General features: G+C 45.2%; 1 protein-coding gene across 1 annotated transcript; it reads left to right on the forward strand.

The window, feature by feature from the left end:
• Window positions 1-94: 94 nt before the first annotated feature.
• elovl5 (ELOVL fatty acid elongase 5) lies at window positions 95-17,271 on the forward strand. Its single transcript, XM_015976376.3, has 8 exons — window positions 95-215; window positions 10,098-10,162; window positions 10,265-10,452; window positions 13,089-13,166; window positions 13,362-13,533; window positions 13,963-14,087; window positions 16,576-16,710; window positions 16,914-17,271. Exons 2-8 carry the CDS (start codon window positions 10,105-10,107, stop codon window positions 17,040-17,042), a joined length of 885 nt encoding a protein of 294 aa, XP_015831862.1. The 5' UTR covers window positions 95-215; window positions 10,098-10,104; the 3' UTR covers window positions 17,043-17,271.
• Window positions 17,272-18,985: the final 1,714 nt, after the last annotated feature.

The raw sequence follows: 18,985 nt of genomic DNA on the forward strand, positions 1-18,985 counted from the left end.
CTGCGGGGTAGACCCACCGTGCGCTGATGTCATCCCTCTGATTGCATGTGTCATTGCGACACAGCAGGTCACCTCCTGGCTATAACCCCCCCGCGAGGGCAGCAGGCCAGTCTGCGCGTTCCTCCCTCTTCCCCAGCGAGTCACAAGCTACAACAGTGTGCTCAGAGACCGGCCAGACTCCCCTCTGCACTTCCTTCTCAGCGCCGGAGGATCTGGTAAGGAGTTTTCTTTTATTCGGGTTTTATCCATGACGCTACGGAAACATTACCAACGGGACGCGCGAAGTTTGTTCTTCTGTTATGTTCATCCCAATGTGTTGAATGGCTTTGATGGGAATCTGATTGTTACATAACGGTGTAGTCGCCATCAGCGCTCTTCCAGTTTCACCGGAGGCTGCTGTTTCCACTGTCCGGTAAAGAAAAAGCAAAAAAAAAAACAAAACAAAAAAAAAGTACCGCTCATGTATACAACCCTGGAGCGCACACGGACTCTGTTTTTGTACTAGTTTTAATCACATTTATAAAAACAAAGCTTTAGGCTCAGGCAAACTTAGTTTTAATGTTACTTTGCGTGTTGTGATGATGATCTCGCAGAGTCCTTTCAAATGGAAATGTATGCAGCATTGGAAACATTTGGATTTATTTTCTTTTTTGGGGGGGGTTGGAAAAAGCAAATGAACACAGTGGGGGTTCTAGGATTTTTCTGTGTATGGGGCTATCAAGGGGCATTTACAGGGGGGCATTATCCCAACATCCTTACACAGTATCTCTGGTTTTGGAAAGATAAATACATGTGGTGAGCTCAGTCACGGAGGAGACAGAGGTTTCTTTGGGAGCACCCGTTTAATCTACACTCCTCAGTGTGGCCACAGCAACAACAACAAAAGGGCGCGCTCTCACCGGAAAAACAGTCGCTGAGAGAGCGCATCACCCGTCACCATAGCAACATGACAACAAACACATAACTGTAATAACAGAACAAACCCCGAACAGCCCTGGCCCGCTACACAGCCCCCACCTAAGGGGTCAGTCGTTCCCGACAACCCCATTACCCCACACAAAGTCCTGCAAACGTCCAGGTGCCTTCTTCTGGCGCACCGGCCGGTCTCGACAGGCGGGGGGAAAGTCACTCGGGTCAGAACATGGGGTGCTGCCAGCATCCCCTGCCCTGGTCTCAGCCTGAGCGAGCGGTCGATACAGGGAGAGTCTGTCCTGGTGCAACACCACCAGGCGCCCCGGGCCCGGCATGCGAACACGGTACACCACTTCTGTTAGCCGCTCCACGACCTCCGCCGGCCCTTGCCAGTGACTGCAGAGTTTGGGGGACACTCCTCTCTTGCGAACCGGGCAGTACACCCAAACCTTGTTGCCAGGTGCGACCCCCCCCCCCCCCCCCCCCCCCACCACCACCACTTAGTGTCGTACGCTCTTTTCTGTTGCACTCCGGCGCTGGCCTGGGCCTGGCGGGTGTAGTCATGAACCACCTGCAGCTGCTCCCTCAGCCTCCTGTAGTAGTCAATCTCCGGCTCGGGGGGGGGGGGGGGGACCCAAACACCAGATCCACGGGTGTCCGGAGCTCCCGTCCAAACATCAAAGCGGCAGGTGTGCACTGGCTGGACTCCTGAACCGCAGTCCAATACGACCAAAGGACCAGGGGCAGATGTCGGTCCCAATCTCGCTGGTGGCAGCCGGTGAGAATGGCGAGCTGGGTGGCCAGCGTGCGGTTAAAGCGCTCGACCAAGCCATCACTTTGCAGGTGGAGTGGTGTGGTTCTCGTCTTCTCCGGCCCCAGCCGCCGACAGATCTCTCCTTGAAGACCTTCGATTCGAAGTTACCCCCCTGGTCGCTGTGGAGCTTGGCTGGGACCCCAAACCGGGTGAACATCTACTCCACCAGCTTCTCCGCCGTCGTCGATGCACTCTGGTCCGGCACAGCGTAGGCCTCCGGCCACTTTGTGAAATAATCCATGGCCACCAACACGTACCGGTTCCCTGACTCCGTAACAGGGAAAGGCCCTGGGACGTCCACTCCCACTCGCTCCATCGGGGGCCCCACCAGGTACTGTTGAAGAGGGGCAGTGGAGCATTGAGTTGGGCCTTTCTGTGCCGTGCAGGTGTCACAACAGTGCACATGAAGCTCCACATCCCGTCGACAGCCAGGCCAGTAGAACCGTCCTCTGGCCGGCCCCCACCGAGCCGTGGACGAGCTCGAGCACCTGCGACCGAGGCACCAACAGCTGCAGGAGATCTCTGCCCTGCCCGGGGGCCTGCCATCTCCGGTACAGGAGGCCGTCGTGGGTCTCCAGGTTGTTGTACTGGGAGTAGTAGGCCTTCACTTCGGGCTCCTGTCCCGACACCCCCATCCAGTCGGAGCGTTGCGCCGCCTCCAGCCAGGCCCCCACCTGCACCAACATCGCATCAGACTCCTGCTCCCTCTTCAGCTGCTTCGGGGCCAATGGGAGCCACCCCCCTCCGCTGGCTGTGGCCTGAGCAGCAGCCACCCCCCAGCGCCTCCTGGACCCGCTCCTCCTGTCGCAGACAGTAGCGGCACTCGACGGCCATGCAGGGCCTTCTGGAGAGGGCATCAGCGTTGCCATGCTGTCGACCTGCCCGATGCTGGATCTCAAAGTCGTAACCCTGAAGGACCTCCAGCCAGCGGGCCACCTGACCCTCTGAGTGTTTGAAGTTCAGGAGCCAAGTCAGAGATGCATGGTTATTGCGCTGGAGGAACCGGCAGCCGTGCAGATATGGCCGGAAGTGCCGCACTGCTAGCACCACGGCCAGCAGCTCCCGCCGGGTCACACAATAGTTCCTCTGGGCTCGCCCCAGCGCTCGGCTGAAGTATGCCACCACTCGTTCTCCAGCATCGTCCTGCTGAGAAAGGGCCGCCCCGACTCCTACATTGCTAGTGTCAGTGTCCACAATGAAGGGTTGCCGGGCGTCAGGGTAGGCCAGGACTGGGGCTCTGGTGAGGGCCTCCTTCAGCTGTGCGAAAGCCACAGCGCAGGCATCACTCCAGCCAAACGGCTGGTCCTTGTCGGTTAAGCGGTGGAGGGGGTTGGCTGTCGTCGCGAACCCCTTAATGAACCGACGGTAGTAGGAGGCTAGGCCCAGGAAGCTCCACAGTTCTTTGACGTTCGAGGGGGTCGGCCAATCCCGGACCGCCGCCACCTTAGCGGGATCGGTGACGATACCCTGCGCGCTGATCACATGGCCTAAGAACGTAGTCTCTCTCGTCAACAGCCGGCACTTCGCAGGGTTGAGCCGCAGCCCGGCTCGACGGATGGCACTGAAGACCTCGCTCAGGTGGGACAGTGCACTGTCGAAGTCGCCACCGTGTACCAACAGGTCATCCAGGTACACAACACAGCGGCTACGAGGGACGATCACGAGCACCCTCTCCATCAGCCTCTCAAACGTCGCTGGCGCATTGCAGAGCCCAAAGGGCATGACCCTGAACTGCCACAGCCCCTGTCCGATGGTGAATGTAGTCTTAGGCCTTGCTTTGGGGGCTAGCTCCACCTGCCAGTAACCACTGCACAGGTCGAGGGAGCTGAACCGGCTGGAGCCGCAGACGTGATCCAGGGCCTCGTCGATCCGCTGAAGCGGGTACGAGTCCTTCTTGGTGACTGCATTGAGACGGCAAAAGTCCATGCAGAACCTCGGGCTGCCATCCTTCTTCCCCACCAGGACCACGGGTGCCACCCATGGGCTGTTGGACTGCTCGATCACCCCAGCCGCAGCCATCTCACGGATCTTTTCCTCCGCCACCTGCCGTTTTGAGAGGGGCAACCGGTGTGGACGTAGATGGATGGTTTGGGCAGAGCCGGTGTCGATAGTGTGCTGGACCAGCCCTGTCTGTCTGCAGTCTTTGTCACTGGCGGCAAAGATGTCCACATTCTCATCCAGGAGGCACCTCAACCGCTGACGCTGATCACCGTTGAGACCTACGCTGCTGCGCTGCCACAGGTCACCAACAGCCTCGATTGTCTCGGTCAAGGGAGATTTGTTGGGCTGAGGGGCCGGGGTTAAGGTGACTAGAGATGACCCGGAACCACTGGCACCTGAAATCTGCTGAGCGGCAGCTGCCTGACGTCTGTCTCTGGTCCCCTCCGCTCCCTGCTTTTGCCCACACTGGAGGGCCAGAGTCTCTGTGCGAAGAATGATAGCCCGCTTTGCGGTGTCGACGCAGGCCCCCCAGCGGGTTAGCAGATCAAGGCCGATGATTCACTGGTCTTGAATGTCAGCCAGCCAGAAGTCATAAATCAGCTCCAGATCCCTCACTCGGATCTGCAACGGTTTCTTCCCCCGCATATCAGTTCTCTCTCCCGTCACTGTCATCAGCTGGGTGTCGGTAGGCGTCCAACCCTCCACCAACAACCCGGACGTTCCAGGGAGCACGTCAGGTCGTATCAGGGAGATGGTAGACCCCGTGTCCACCAGGGCCCGGCATGGCTGGCCCTCAATGCAGCAGCTCAGGTAGAGTCCCTTGAGGTGCCCAACCCAGCCCACCACCGTGCATCGTCCTTCGAGGGGGACAGGAAGCTGGGGCGGTGGTCCCCTCACTACACCACTCCCACCCCGTTTCCCGGAGTCTCCATAGTTCTGACCGTCGGGGCAGGTGCCGGGCAGTCACGCGCCACGTGGCCAGGCTCATCGCACCGGTAACAGCGGTCAGTGGGACGACGAGGACGCCTCCGAGGCACCGAGGGCCACAGCTGACATATCTCTGCGACCGCCCCCTCCCCGTCGCAGTCTGCGGCTCTGATTTGAGGGTAGCTTGGGGGGGCACCTGCTGGTGTGGTGGTGAGGCGAGCACCAGCTCGGCCCTTTCAGCCTGAAGGAGCGCCTCACTGAGAGTCTGAGGCATGGCCAGGCGGACGTGCTGGCGCAGTCGCTCTGGGAAAAGTCCTCGCAGGAAAGCATGCAGGCTAAGCTCCTCCCGGGCTGCTGCTGGGAACTCTGGGTAGCCACGACGAGCATACAGCAACACATCCGCTGCAAAGGTGCCCAGGCTCTCCCCCGGCCTACGGCTCCAGTTGGTCATCTGCTCCCTGAGTGCCGCTGCCCAAATCGCCTCTCAAGTGCTGTGGTGAGGGCCTGGAGCTCATGCTGCTCTGACGCGGCTAGGTCGAGGAGTACCTGCAGTGCATCTCCTCCCAATGCTAGCGCTAGGTGTGTAGCAGCCTTGCTGTCGCTTCAGCCATTATGTCTCGCGGCTAGCCGTACTTGTGAGAGGTAGGGCTCTAGCGGGGTTAGCCCGTTATACTTCGGTACTTTAGCTGGCGTTGCAGGCATCACTGCTCGCTGTCGGGGGCCCAGTGTGTCGGCTGACGGAGGCAGCCCATCAAGCATTGCCCTAGCTTCGGTCGCGGCGGGCCGCCGCCTCGGTGCGCTCGCGCCATCGGGACCCATCGGGGAGCTTACATGGCCGCTCACATCCGCTCTCTTCAATCGCCAGCTTTCCAGGCGGGTAATGTTCTCCTCGATAGCTTGCTCCAGCCTCCGAATGTCTCTCTCCATTATGGCGAGGGTGAGTATCCCACTTCTGATACCAATGTAGTGAGCTCAGTCACGGAGACAGAGGTTTCTTTGGGAGCACCCGTTTTATCTTACACTCCTCAGCGCGGCCACAGCAACAACAACAAAGTTTTTTGTTGTTTGTGGAGATAACAGCAATGTTGCAAAGTAAATGGAGTCAGAGTTGTGTTTCTGTTAGCCAATCAGAGGTGATATTGGCCAAATATAGGAAGTAAGACTTGAAATGATGCCGCCTGAAGCTCTCCTCTGATCTGGCATTCTTCTAGATCATGAAAAAAGGTGCACCAGGGCTTTCATACCCAGAGTTTGGGAAACAAGGCATTCATTCCTACTAGTGACCACTGCAAATGTATCGATTAAACAAATGTTCAACACTTTTAAACATGTTGTTCATGCTGGAAAACCATTTAAGAGAGGGATAAAAATCCTTCACAATGTAAAAGATGAATTACTAATTATCGCTGTTGCTTGACTGCAGAGGTTTAGAGTTACACCCAGGAGACAATTTTCTTATAGGGCAAGAAGGTGAAATATTTATGGGGAAAATACATAGTGCTGTATAATAGTAGTAGTAGTTGTTAGGAGATAAAACATTTCTTAACCCTAAATGCTTAAAATTAGAATTAAAATGGTGACACAAGCCAATGAACTGGATTAAGTGGACTTGTGTTGATATTTATACCATATATGGTCCTGCTGTTCTGTGCCAGTGAACTTTTCATTATGGCAAGAATTTCTACTTCCTGGATGTTAAATTTTCCTGTAAATTAAAAACCCTCCACTTTTAACAAACACATGTTGATAAACGTAAACCTTTCAACTGTTGTTTGGTTTCGCATCTTCAGGCACCTTCATGTTTTAACAAACGTTCAGATGATGCAATAATGCTTTCTGATAATTGAGCCCCTGTGAGTGTGTGTCATGCTCTGGGTATGTCATTTTGAGGAAAAACTGCATGCACGCCTACATGTTGCTGATTATTCTGAAAATCCCCGTAGATCATGATGTTCTGAATGAGAAAGGCTAGTCCTGGCCTGGGGTCCAGATTAATATGTCAGATTTAGTGAGGACATGTATAGCTGTGGGTGATATTTTGGAACAAAAGCAGCAGCAGTTCAACATAGACTTTTACAGAAGAGGATCATGGCCAATGAAACAGAAAAAGGAAAAGAATTCTGACTTTAATCACAGAATTCTGAGAAAAATACTGAATTCTGAGATTAAAGTAACAATTCTGAGATTTAAGGAATTATTCAGAGAATTAAGTAACAATTCTGAAATTAACTCATTAACTGTCATTGACGACAAAAGTCGTCATTTTAAATCCAACCGTTCACCTTGCATTTCTTTTACTGTATGGGCGTCGGAACGAGCCCCCACACTGTGAGAACAAACATCCCAGCTCTAAAGCCGATCTTCATCCACGTACGTCACACGTCACGTGATCAGAAAGCAGAAAATCCACGTGTTAGATAGTTTTGGGCCGCTGCTGTAAAAAAAAGTGAGGCGTGAACAGGAAAAACTTCTGCTGATCACAATTCGACAACAGATTATGAAAGGATGGATAACGCTCGAAAGGCGCAGATTCTTCCTGATGTAAGAGGTGAGCCTCCTCTTTGTTTTGGTAGTTTTGGCGTTGACATCATCATTGAGCTCAACGTTCTGTGACTCTTAAAACAAAAAGTAAAAACCCTGAAAAATGCTGGCAGTGAAGGGCTTTACTGATCAGGAAACGGCTGGTAGTGAATGAGTTAAAGTCATATTTCTGAGATTTAAGGCATTATCCTTAGAATAAAGTAATAATTCTGAGATTAAAATCAGAATTCTGAAAATAATGTAATGATTCGGAGATCAGAGTCAGAATTCTGAGAATAAAGTAATAATTCTGAGATTAAAGACAGAATTCTGAGATGAGAGTCAGAATTCTGAGAATGAAGTAATAATTCTGAGATTAAAATCAGAATTCTGAAAATAAAGTAATGATTCGGAGATCAGAGTCAGAATTCTGAGAATAAAGTTGATTGTAAGATTAAAGTCAGAGTTCTGAGAATAAAGTAGTATTTCTAAGATTAAAGACTGTATCCTGAGTTTAAAATCAGAATTCTGAGATTAGAGTCAGAATTCTGAAAATGAAGTAACGATTCTGAGATTAGAGACAAAATTCTGAGTTTAAAGTCGGAATTCCGATTTTAAAGTCAGAATTCCAAGAATAAATTAATAAATCAAAGTAATAATTCTGAGATTAGAGTCAGAATTCTGAAAATAAAGTAATGATTGTGAGATTAAAGTCAGAATTCTGAGAATAAAGTAATAATTCTAAGATTAAAGACAGAATCCTGAGACTGAAGTCAGAAATCTGAGATTAGAGTCAGAATTCTGAAAATAAAGTAATGATTGTGAGATTAAAGTCAGAATTCTGAGAATAAAGTAATAATTCTAAGATTAAAGACAGAATCCTGAGACTGAAGTCAGAAATCTGAGATTAGAGTCAGAATTCTGAAAATAAAGTAATGATTGTGAGATTCAAGTCAGAATTCTGAGATTAAAATCAAAGTTCTGAGAATAAATGAATAAATCAAAGTAATAACTCTGAAATTAAAATCAGAATTCTAAGAATAAAGTCAGATATATCATTTCAGGGGCCCTTATCCTATTCCATAGCCTTTGAAAGAGTTTCTGCATGAAGGGAAAAAGAAGCACCATCTGTTCTGGCTCAGTATTGTGAGAGTTTTTTCAGATAGAACTAATCATCCTTTAACATTTATGCTTCCATAAATAATATTCAAAGTTCTGCCTCATTTCAGAAATAAATGAGCAGGAAATATGAATGACCAGAACTTCCTGATGGAAAAGTGGAGAACACGTTTCCCAGCAATTGTTTTGTAACTTCTCTCCTTATGGTGGTTTCTAGGGTCTGTGGGTTTTGTCTGCAATACATCATGACTTCCTGTTTTATTTTGTACTCATTTTTACGTTTTTGCACATTATTGTAACACCACACCTCCCCCCTTTGACTCTTTTTTCTTTCTGCTTATCCTTTTCCTGCTTTTGCAACACTTTGTGTGATTCATCATTAAAGAGTGGTTTCACCTTTGTTTGTTCAAACTGATTGAATCTTAGCACCACTCTTAAGGTCTAAAAGTTCTGTTGCAGACATGTCAGGGCAGCGGGAGTGTTCTGTGTCTTTGGTCTGAATTCTCAGAACTGTGTTAGCAGCTTAAATAGCCAATAATGAATATTACACAAGTAATGCTTTGGTTCATGCATATTTTTGTACCTTTTCTTGCAAAATCAGAAGCTAGAAAGAGCTGGTAGCACTCACTGTACCATACCAGCTGTGTTAAAGGTCGGTCCAAAGGTGTTTGATTGATTAGGAGCTCAACTGCAGGATAGGTTATCCACCTTTTAAATTGTTGCCCGGGATGTTTGACTCTAAACATTGGACATTTTTATTGTTATTGAGGCACAAACTGATGTAAAGTTGATGCATACAAATATCTGTTTTAAATTTGGTTTCATCAAGCCCATTTCCGTAAGTTTCTGGGAAAAAAAAACATCCATATGTAGGACCCACAGATTATCTCAGGTTTAGCTGATGACAAATAGAGGCACGCATTGGGGATAGTGGTCCCCTGATGTTTCCAGCTGCAGACGCAGGTGTGGAGGCAGTAAGCCACGCAGCTCTCAGTGAGCTACTTAATTGCTTTAGATGTATTTGTGAAAATACATGACTGGAAATAAAGAATGCAGACTCAGTGTAATCTCTGTGAACTCATGGGCTAGAGCTGATACAGCAGGCTCTTGCAGATTAAAGGAAAGGCATGCAGGATCGTGCACATACTTGTGGGGTGATAAAGAAATAGTCTGCACACTTGGCAGTTTTGTTATTATAAACAATACGGGACAGGAGAAAAGATGGTTTTGCACAATTATTGTGATCATTTTTGTAAGTTTAATATGAATAATTTGAGTTCTTAAGGTGTTAAATTAAAAATAATCAACTTGAGTAAAAAGGGTCACTCTGTACTTTAGAAATGGCTGCACTATTATTTATGTCACCCCGGTTGTTAGTTCACCGTGGGTGCATGCACTCTGAAAGAAAACGTTTAATTAACTTAACCAAGCTACGTCAGCTTGTTCGACTTAACCTAGTTGCTTTAATTTAAAGAGTAATATATGTTGTTATATGCTGTTATATTGAAAGTAAACGTATATTACTTTGTAATCAGTTTCACTTGGTTAAGATGATTCTACATTTCTTTTTTTTTTGTGTGTAGCTCTGTAAATCACTTTTAGTTCGCACTAAAAGGTAAACATTGTCCTGAAGTTAGCTTGTCAGCTGAAGGTGTGTTTGGTTTTAAACTGAGCTCGTTAACGATTGCTTCTGTTGACAAAGGCGTAAACGTGGCCAGGATCTCCGAGGTCGTCACAACAACTTGGAAATGATCATTTTCTAACTCGAACCAAAAATGACGCTTTGAAATAGGGCAAATACCAGATTTGTTTTAACCTGCGCATCACCGTGTGTTTCATTCTCCCCTCTCTGTCCTGCTTATAGGTGAAAAATGGATGCCATCAATCATAAACTGAACCATTATTTTGAAACATGGATGGGTCCCAGAGGTGAGGCATTATGAAACACTTTGTTCTGGTTTGTGCAGATTCAGGTGCCATTTCACCCGTCGACCATTCGTCCTCCCATTCACCTCTGTCTTTGTATTTCAGATAAGCGGGTGGAGGGCATGCTCCTGCTCGACACTTACCCACCAACGCTGGCACTGACGGCCATGTACCTCCTGATCGTGTGGCTGGGACCCAAGTACATGCAACACAGGCAGCCTTATTCCTGCAGAGGCCTCATGGTGATCTACAATCTGGGCATTACCATCTTGTCCTTCTACATGTGTTACGAGGTAAACAGACTGCAGAGAGATGGGCTGAGATGAGCCAAAACAGAGTGTAAAAAGTCACAATGAAGAGGAAAAAATCCATCTTTCTGCACCACCATTGCCTTTTTATTAAAACACAGCTTTGTTAGAAAATATTAAACCAGTGAGAATGGTTAAAAACAGGAACACAGATCATGCAATGGAAAAACAATCTCTGATTCACATGAATCAGTTTTAGGCAGAATCTTTGTCTTTCTGTGTTTTCAGGATAACGTTCAAGAGACATCTTAGCAGTGGTGCCCCAAGGGGTGGCCATGGCCACCTTACTGTCCACACTCAGGGAAGACCAGTGTTCTTTAATAAGTCACATTAATGTTGTTTTTTAATGAAAATGAATAAAAGAGCATTTATTGCATCACTACATGCTAAACATTCCCAGAGTTACCACAAGAATCAATTTGGTGCGCCACCCCAAATTTTTCACTGGCCCCATGGCCACCCCTATGAAACTTTTCTTGGGGCGCTTCTGCATTTTAGAGAGGAGTTGATTTTCTTAACTGATGTGGACAGAAAGCAATGTTTACTGGTGCCAATGTTTTGATCAGGAATAAGATGATAACTAATAAATGTTGACATGCTCATTATTTTAGCTGTTAAATCTCTCATACACCATCGTGAAAATGTTTTTAAAAAGGCAAGGGCTCAGTTTGAAGTTCATTTATTTCAGTAAAAATAATTTATGAGTGACCAAGAGGGACTGTTGTTTATTAACCACAATTGAAGCCGGAGTAGTGTGTCCTTGCACCCGGGACAAGCTTTTGGTCTTCCTGTCTAGGTTGCATAAGGTCAGCTTGATTCATTAAAGCCGGCAATCTACCGCCACCCCGGCCGTGAGGTAAACTTTTGCCCCTCTGAAATCGATGTCACCTGATGCGATCCAAAGTACAGTCAGAGCAGTTCTCTCTGTCAAGCTGCCAGAAGACATTCAGTCAGTAGTCGCACAGTAATTCATTTGATCTCTATACACTCTATAATAAATATGCTTATGAAATAGATGGAAGGCTTATTAAGTTACAGAGAGAGGCTAATGTCTGCGTGCACATGATAAATACTTCATGTTAAAATCCATCCTCATTCTGTTGCTGAGGCATAAGTGTGTCTCAAACCTCGGCTGATCCAGAGCAAAGGTAGCAGATACGGTTCATGTTAAAAGCAAGACTACAGTTAAAAGACAACACGCCAAAATCCGTGGTCCAAATTGTACTCGTTTTTGGAATGTTTGGCCAATAAACATTACTTAGATAAATTTCTACCTCATTGCTGTAAAAAAAGAGCAGAAATCATCAAACTTCATTATGAAAAAGTGGAGGGAACCCCCCTGCAAAAAGTAATTACACTTGTGATCAAATCTAATGGATCTACCCATTCAGAATGTGCAAATATAACAGTTTTTAAATGTGTTGTATTATATCACAAGTATTTTTTCATCGAAAGCTTCTGCCAGACGATTTGTGAAGCCTGGTGTGACAGTTTGAATTTACTAACAAGAGCTGCATTCTATTTATTTTTCTTTGTAAGGATTTCAGCACAACAAGCAGCATACACAGCTGCAGAACTGGAATACAACCCTCATCAATGCACTTCTTTTCACTGATTCGGTTTCATAACAAACCACTGGACACTTTTTTGGTCTATTTAATAATTAAAATTTTAGTATTATGGTAATTTTTTGTTTATGTTTATTTAAGGACCATGTACAATATTAAGCATAAATATTGACATTTGTCAATGACCTACAATTCAATATTACAGTCAAATATATGTGTGAAGTGGATGTCATTCGTGATATTTCACATCCTTGAGTCGTTCAGAACTAACAGCAAGCACTTCCTGTGATGCGGGAAACAAATTACCATAATAAATGTAGTAAGTGTTCCCTACTGTAAAACACCCAAGGAGCTAACACCAAATATGATAATGTATTATTTATCTTATCAACTTACTGTGGATGACTCGTCTTCGTTTATCCTCTAGAATCTTCTGGTGCTGCTATGTAACCGGCAACAGCCATGAACCTGGACGGGAGTGAGAGAGTAATGTTTTTGCGTAGAAAATGGACTTCAGTAACCGCATTCAACCACAGGATGTTATTCTTAAAAAATAAACCTTTCAAGAGGGCATCCAAATGTTTTGGCATATTTCTAATAAAAAAAGGATCCCAAGGTTACATTCCCTGGTACTTTTTGTTACTTTTACAATATGGTTACTCCATTATTCAGTTTTTTTTACATTGAATAAGTAATTAGTACTAATTACTTAATTTGAAAAGCAAAGAACTGTTTTTTTTACCCCGTCTTGGCCTGTGAATCACCATTTCTGAGGATTAGGAGGTTCTGCTGTTTAAATTACAATGTGGCCAAGACCCAATTGGCAACAGTAGTGTGACCTTTCACCTTTATCTATCAGCTGAAGGACTTTAATCAGTGTGTGTTAAGATGGAGCATTGTAACCTGACACAGCAGATACAGAATCATCTATTAGCATTTTTTTACTACAGAGAGGAAAAAAATGAGGACAGTTGGCTGTTTGTTGTTTGTGTTTAGCCTTCATATGGTTATTGATTCAGTAAAAAAAAAATATCTCGATGGTTTTGTCTGCAGATGATCAGTAATGTGTGGCCCAGTGGATACAACTTCTTCTGCCAGGACACGCACAGCTCACCAGAGTTGGATAAGAAGGTCAGTCAATTCCTTATTTTTGTTTATTTGTGAATATTTCCCTTTTTTGGATCAAATTTGACTCAAAAACCCAAATGTACACATTTTATTCCAATTCTAAGTGAACACAACTTTGAGTAGGGAGGCTAAAGTTATTGTGATAACAAAAGATATATTTTTAATGTATTAGTTTTTTATCCTTTTTTTCCCTCCTAGATTATTGGCGTCCTGTGGTGGTACTACTTCTCCAAGCTTCTGGAGTTCATGGACACCTTTTTCTTCATCCTACGAAAAAATAATCACCAGATCACCTTCCTCCACGTCTACCACCACGCTAGCATGCTGAATATCTGGTGGTTTGTTATGAACTGGATTCCCTGTGGCCACTGTGAGTGTTTTTTTTTATCTTTCAACTTCACACTCTGGTGCCTCAGATCTTTCCAGCATATACTTTTTACTGTTTGGGCTAAATAATTCAAGCATTTCTACGGAAAAGACCCAGACCTGAAAATAGCCCATTTCTTCCAGAGCCCAGAATGTTACACACACTGAACACTTGTTATCCTGAGAGTGACTTCCTGTTGGGTTGGAGTTTTAACCTTTGCCTGCCTGCTCAACCAGTTGGTAGAGCATTTCTAAAGTCCCTACAACATATTAAAGCATTAAATGAACTTAAAGTGTCTACAGCACGATTGGACAAGCCCTTATTGCCTTATTGCATCAAAAAAAAAAGTGGAATGTTTTCATTGTTTATTTCTTGGTGAGGGAGTTAATGGGTTTTAAAGCCCTCTGATTTCCTCTGTTCTATGTTCTTCAGCATACTTCGGTGCCTCCTTAAACAGTTTTGTCCACGTTGTGATGTATTCCTACTACGGCCTCTCTGCCATCCCGGCCCTCCGGCCTTACCTCTGGTGGAAGAAGTACATCACGCAGCTGCAGCTGGTAGGTTCACGTCCTTAACTTTACTTTGCTTGCATCATCTCAGTGGCAAAAGTACAGTGATGTCACTTACGTTATCCATTTAGAGCTAATCTAAAAACAGTACATGAGCTCAGAGTGATTAAAGACATACGGAAGTGTTAAAACTGTTGATTTGTTGGATTTGTTTCATGCATTTTTGAATGTAGGATCCATCAGGGCCTTTTCTCACATAAACACAGCAGGTCCTACTAAAACAGAGCCACTATCCTGCATGTTTTACATGCTTCTCTACTCCAGCACGCCTTATTTGAAAAAAAAAAGAGATACTAACAGGCTTCTGCAGAACCTGAAGACATGCAGAGGCTCCTCTCCAGCTCCTCCAAATCCAAGACCATGGACAAGCAGCTGAGATGAGTTTTCTCCACAGGGTGGCTGGGCTCTCCCAAAGCCGTTTGTACAAAACAATGCCATCAGTTTGCCGCAAAGCTGTGGCGGCATCAGGGACCCTTAGGTTGTTTATAAGTGGTCAGACCGTGGCAGTAATGTGGTGCAATCGTGTCCTATGTATAAAAGATTAGGCGATGGTGGCATAAAGGCGGTATGGGGCGGTCTCTGCGCTGCAGCAGACTTCCGTTTATCTTGAACTTAACTTGCTTTTTCTTGTGATTGAAATTGTGATCATTGTGTTTTTTTTAAACAATCCGCTCCTAAAGATGTCTGAAGTGTAATTTGAGCTTCAGCTTCAACAGAGAGACGCTCATGGAGCACTGGGGTTCACCAGTTTGCCGTCTCAGCTGATTTTGTTCAAAAAGCAGAACTTGTTGCCCGTGTTTACCTTAATTTTCAATATATTTGCCGGCCCAAGCTCACCATTAACTCCCCACGTCATCATAACACCTCCCTCTGTTGCGCTATGGTGCAATAGCCGTTTATAAGAAAGACCATTACTGCAACATTACTACCAAGCGAGGCGGAAGGAATGCAGCGAAATTCGCGCAACGCCATGCCGGCATGGCGCTTTTATAAGACACTCCATTGTGGTAATATTTCGCCGATTTGCCAGCACGGTGTGTCTTGTATGTACAAAGGGCTGAGATAGGGTAAGAAGCTCGGTCACCAGGGAGGGGCTCAGAGTAGATCAGCTGCTCCTCCACATCGAGAGGAGCCAGTTGAGGTGGCTTGGGCATCTGGTTAGGATGCTGCCTGGACGTCTCCCTGGGGAGGTTTTCTGAGCATGTCCAACCACGAGGTGACCCAAAGGAGGACTCAGGACACGCTGGAGGGACTATGGGGAGCCTAAGTCACGCCCATCTACTTCCGGACCGTGGAAGAACAAAAAAAAAGAAGAAGCGGGGCTAAAAACGTTATTTTCTTACTCCGCTTGTTATGTGCCACAGATTTCACACATGATGTCTGTGAATTTTAAAGATGCATTTTTATACCAAGAAAGCGCTTATATTCGAATGGGGGGAAATGTTATTTTAGTTTTTGTGTGAAAATAAGTCCAGGACTACAAATGCAGCATGAAGTGACGTCATCAAAACAGACACGGATAAAAAGAGAGGAAAATTGGTTTTTAGTCGAGCAAACTTGAAATCCTTCCTTCAGGAGAAAAGAACCACCTTAAATCTGACCATTTGGTAAGTAGTAGGGACGCTAGGGAGAGGAGATTCGGTCGTGAAGTCATATATGCGACATGCTGATGTCTGATTTGTAGTCATGCTAATTATGTATTTTTACAAGCTAATAAATCTCAACGTACGCGATGGGCATGGTCAACACACATCATTACTTTTCATATAAAATGAAGTACAACATATGTGTGATCCAGGGCGTAAAGCAAAGCGGATTAGAAAATGGCTCTTTGAGCCCCGTTCACTTGCATTCATTATTTTGTTCTTCTGGGGACCCATGAGCTGACTGGAAAGGGAGGAGACTTAGGCTCCCCGGGTCTCTAGGCTGACCGGGGAACGCCTCGGGATTCCGTCGGAGCAGCTGGCCCAAGTGGCTGGGGAGATGGAAGTCTGGGCCTTCCTGCTTAGGCTGCTGCCCCTGGGACCCAACTCCAATGACATATTAAAGAAGCTTTCCCCTCGCTTTAAGTTCTCCTCGATGCGCACAAGCTGACTTCATTCTGCTGGGTTTTGGTTCTAGTTTCTTCTCCAGAGAAATATTACCAAATGTCCTTTTTGAAGTCAAAAGCAACTTTCTCTTGATGCATCTGATCTCAGAGTAAGAAAATAGACCTTAGATGCGCTGCAGCCTCAGTTCGCAGCTTCCTTCTCCTGGAGAAGCTTTACTTATGCAAAGCTGCACGTGTAACAGCTACTGAAAACAATATTTAGTCCTGTAATGCAGCAAAGTGGAAGTATATGCAAGTAGGAACAAGGGACTGTACTCACAGAGATGCATTTTGTCCATTTTTATATATTAAAGCGACAGCACATCAGTTTTTAGTCTGTTCTCTCTGTGCATCAGCTGTTGAATCCTCGTGCACGTTTCCCCACAGATCCAGTTCTGTTTAACCATGTGTCAGACGGCTCTGGCAGCTATTTGGCCGTGTGGCTTCCCCATAAGATGGCTGTACTTCCAAATCAGTTACATGTTCTCCTTCACTGTTCTTTTCTCAAACTTCTACATTCAGGTAAGATATTTTTTACTCCACCTGTTTAAATAATCACAGGAATTAAATCACCTCTCGCAGACGTAATTTTATCCCGTTGTTGATTCATTTCGGTGATTTTTCTGCATGTTGTCCTTTGTGAAATGCTGTGCTCTGATTTCAACCCCGTTCAGATTTTAAATCCGTATTTTCCTTCTTTTCTTTTGCTGTTTTTTCCACTCAAGACTTACAAAAAGCAAAGCAGTTCTCGAAGGAAGGAACGTCAGCTCGGATCGTCGGCGTCGACAAACGGGCACGCAAATGGGACGCCGTCGATGGAGCACACAGCGGCCAGGAAGCTGAGGGTGGATTGATATTTGAGGACCGTTTTCTCTTCAAACACTCTAAAAAAGAAATGTTGAATTTAGTTTACCAATTTGTGTCAACTGCTTCCAATAGTGAATGTAAAGAGAAATATACGTTTACTTCTAACATAACAAGGTAGAACAATATATATTATGCTTTACATTTAAGCTACTGGGTTTCGTGGAACCAGCTGACAAAACTTGGTTAAATTAATTCAGCATTCCCTTTTTTACAGTGTAGAGCATCACCTGATGCCTAGAGTATCTTTTTACATTAGGAACAAACTATAGGATTTAATTCAGATGAAACAAGCCATACCAACAACATACCCAGAGACGTTTCATGTTTTTCTTTCATTACGCATGAAACCAGATTATTATAAATACAAAATAGGAGCCCTGTAGTGATAACGCCTTTTAATAATTCCTTTGTTGCTATGAGCAACATATATTTAATGATGCTTTGCACAACAAAGGTCTAAAGACGGAGTTTGCAGATACATGTTCTTTTACACACGATTGCAAATAGGACAATTCAAAGCATGCACGGTGCTTATGACTCTCTAGGGAACAAACTGGTCTTATTTTATATCTCACAACTGCCTGATGCGTTTGCATATTCCAACATCTTACTCTCAGCGATGGTGTAGATAATTTCCTCGAGCCAAGGTGGAGCAGCAGCAGTTTACTTTTCCAGATGTACATGCAGAGCAAGGTTCAGCTTGAATGTGTATGTAGTATTTATTTTCAGTAGCCGCAGCGTGAGAGATCAGATCTGCTTATAAAAGAAACTGTTTGCCATCGGTATTTATTTTTTCCAAACTCCTCAGTAATTGTATTGAGTAGATGCTGTTTTTCTGCAGCTCTTTGGATGCAATACCGTGCATCTTTACAAGATCTGCAATATACCTGCTTATTGGTAAATATATTAATGTGATAAAAATAATAACATAGTACAAACAGTTTACTGCTAAATATCCAAATGCATTACATTCTGGTAACATTTTGTAGGAAGAGATTATTTTTTATTTATGGTGTTTTGAAAAAGTTTACTTCTATATGACGATAACTTAATAACTAAAAAATTTTTAAAACGAAAGTTCCTGAAAGGTGTTGGACAGGTGTTTAAACAATACATTTGCAGCGGTCTCTAGTAGTAATGAATTCCCTGCAAGTCGTACTGGGGGGGGGGGGGGGGGGGGGGGGGTTGCTGAAAGCAGCAACATGACTGTGAAATGGATGTATTATTTCTACAAATAACTCAAGCCTGGAGGAGCTTCTGCCACGTGGTGAAGTTGCCAATGCTAACGGTTAGCTTATGTTAGGCGAGACATTCAATGTTGTTACCTGGATGCTAAAAGAACAAGAGTCTTCCCCGTCCCAACCGCTTGACGTAGATCTGTCAGGCTTTTCAAATCCTAGACTTACACTGTCTATCTTCTATCAGAAGCCAATGCAGGACATAGGTGTAGAGACTTAATTTCATGTTCAGCCTGCATGAAAAAATCAGAGTGACCGATTATAATCAGAAAACAATCATTAACAAAGTTTTTTTTTAGTGTTCCACACATTTAATGTAACATCTGATCAGTTTCCCATATCCCCCTACTGGTTGAAAGCAGAATTATAATTATTGTAAACAACCCTGCCGCAGTCTCAAATGAATGTAGGCCATCCCGATGTTTTGCTCTGGTTTTAGCTCTTTGCTTCATCTCCAAAGATATTACTTTGTTAGTCCGCCATGATGATTCTTTTTCTTTTTATTGATGGTCAGCGAACTGGATAAAACTGCTAGCCTTTATATTAGCTTCCAGGCTACAGAGTGCCTGTCCCATGTGAAGCTGCTCAAGCTCAACAACCACTGAAACGGATTTAAAAAGCAATCGCTTAAAGTGTTTAAACCTTTTAGTATTGTTTTAGGCACAGTCCTTTTTTTCCAGCACGTGTTGTCC

The sequence above is a fragment of the Nothobranchius furzeri genome, chromosome 12 (genome assembly GCF_043380555.1).
Source record: "Nothobranchius furzeri strain GRZ-AD chromosome 12, NfurGRZ-RIMD1, whole genome shotgun sequence".
Classification (NCBI taxonomy): domain Eukaryota; kingdom Metazoa; phylum Chordata; class Actinopteri; order Cyprinodontiformes; family Nothobranchiidae; genus Nothobranchius; species Nothobranchius furzeri.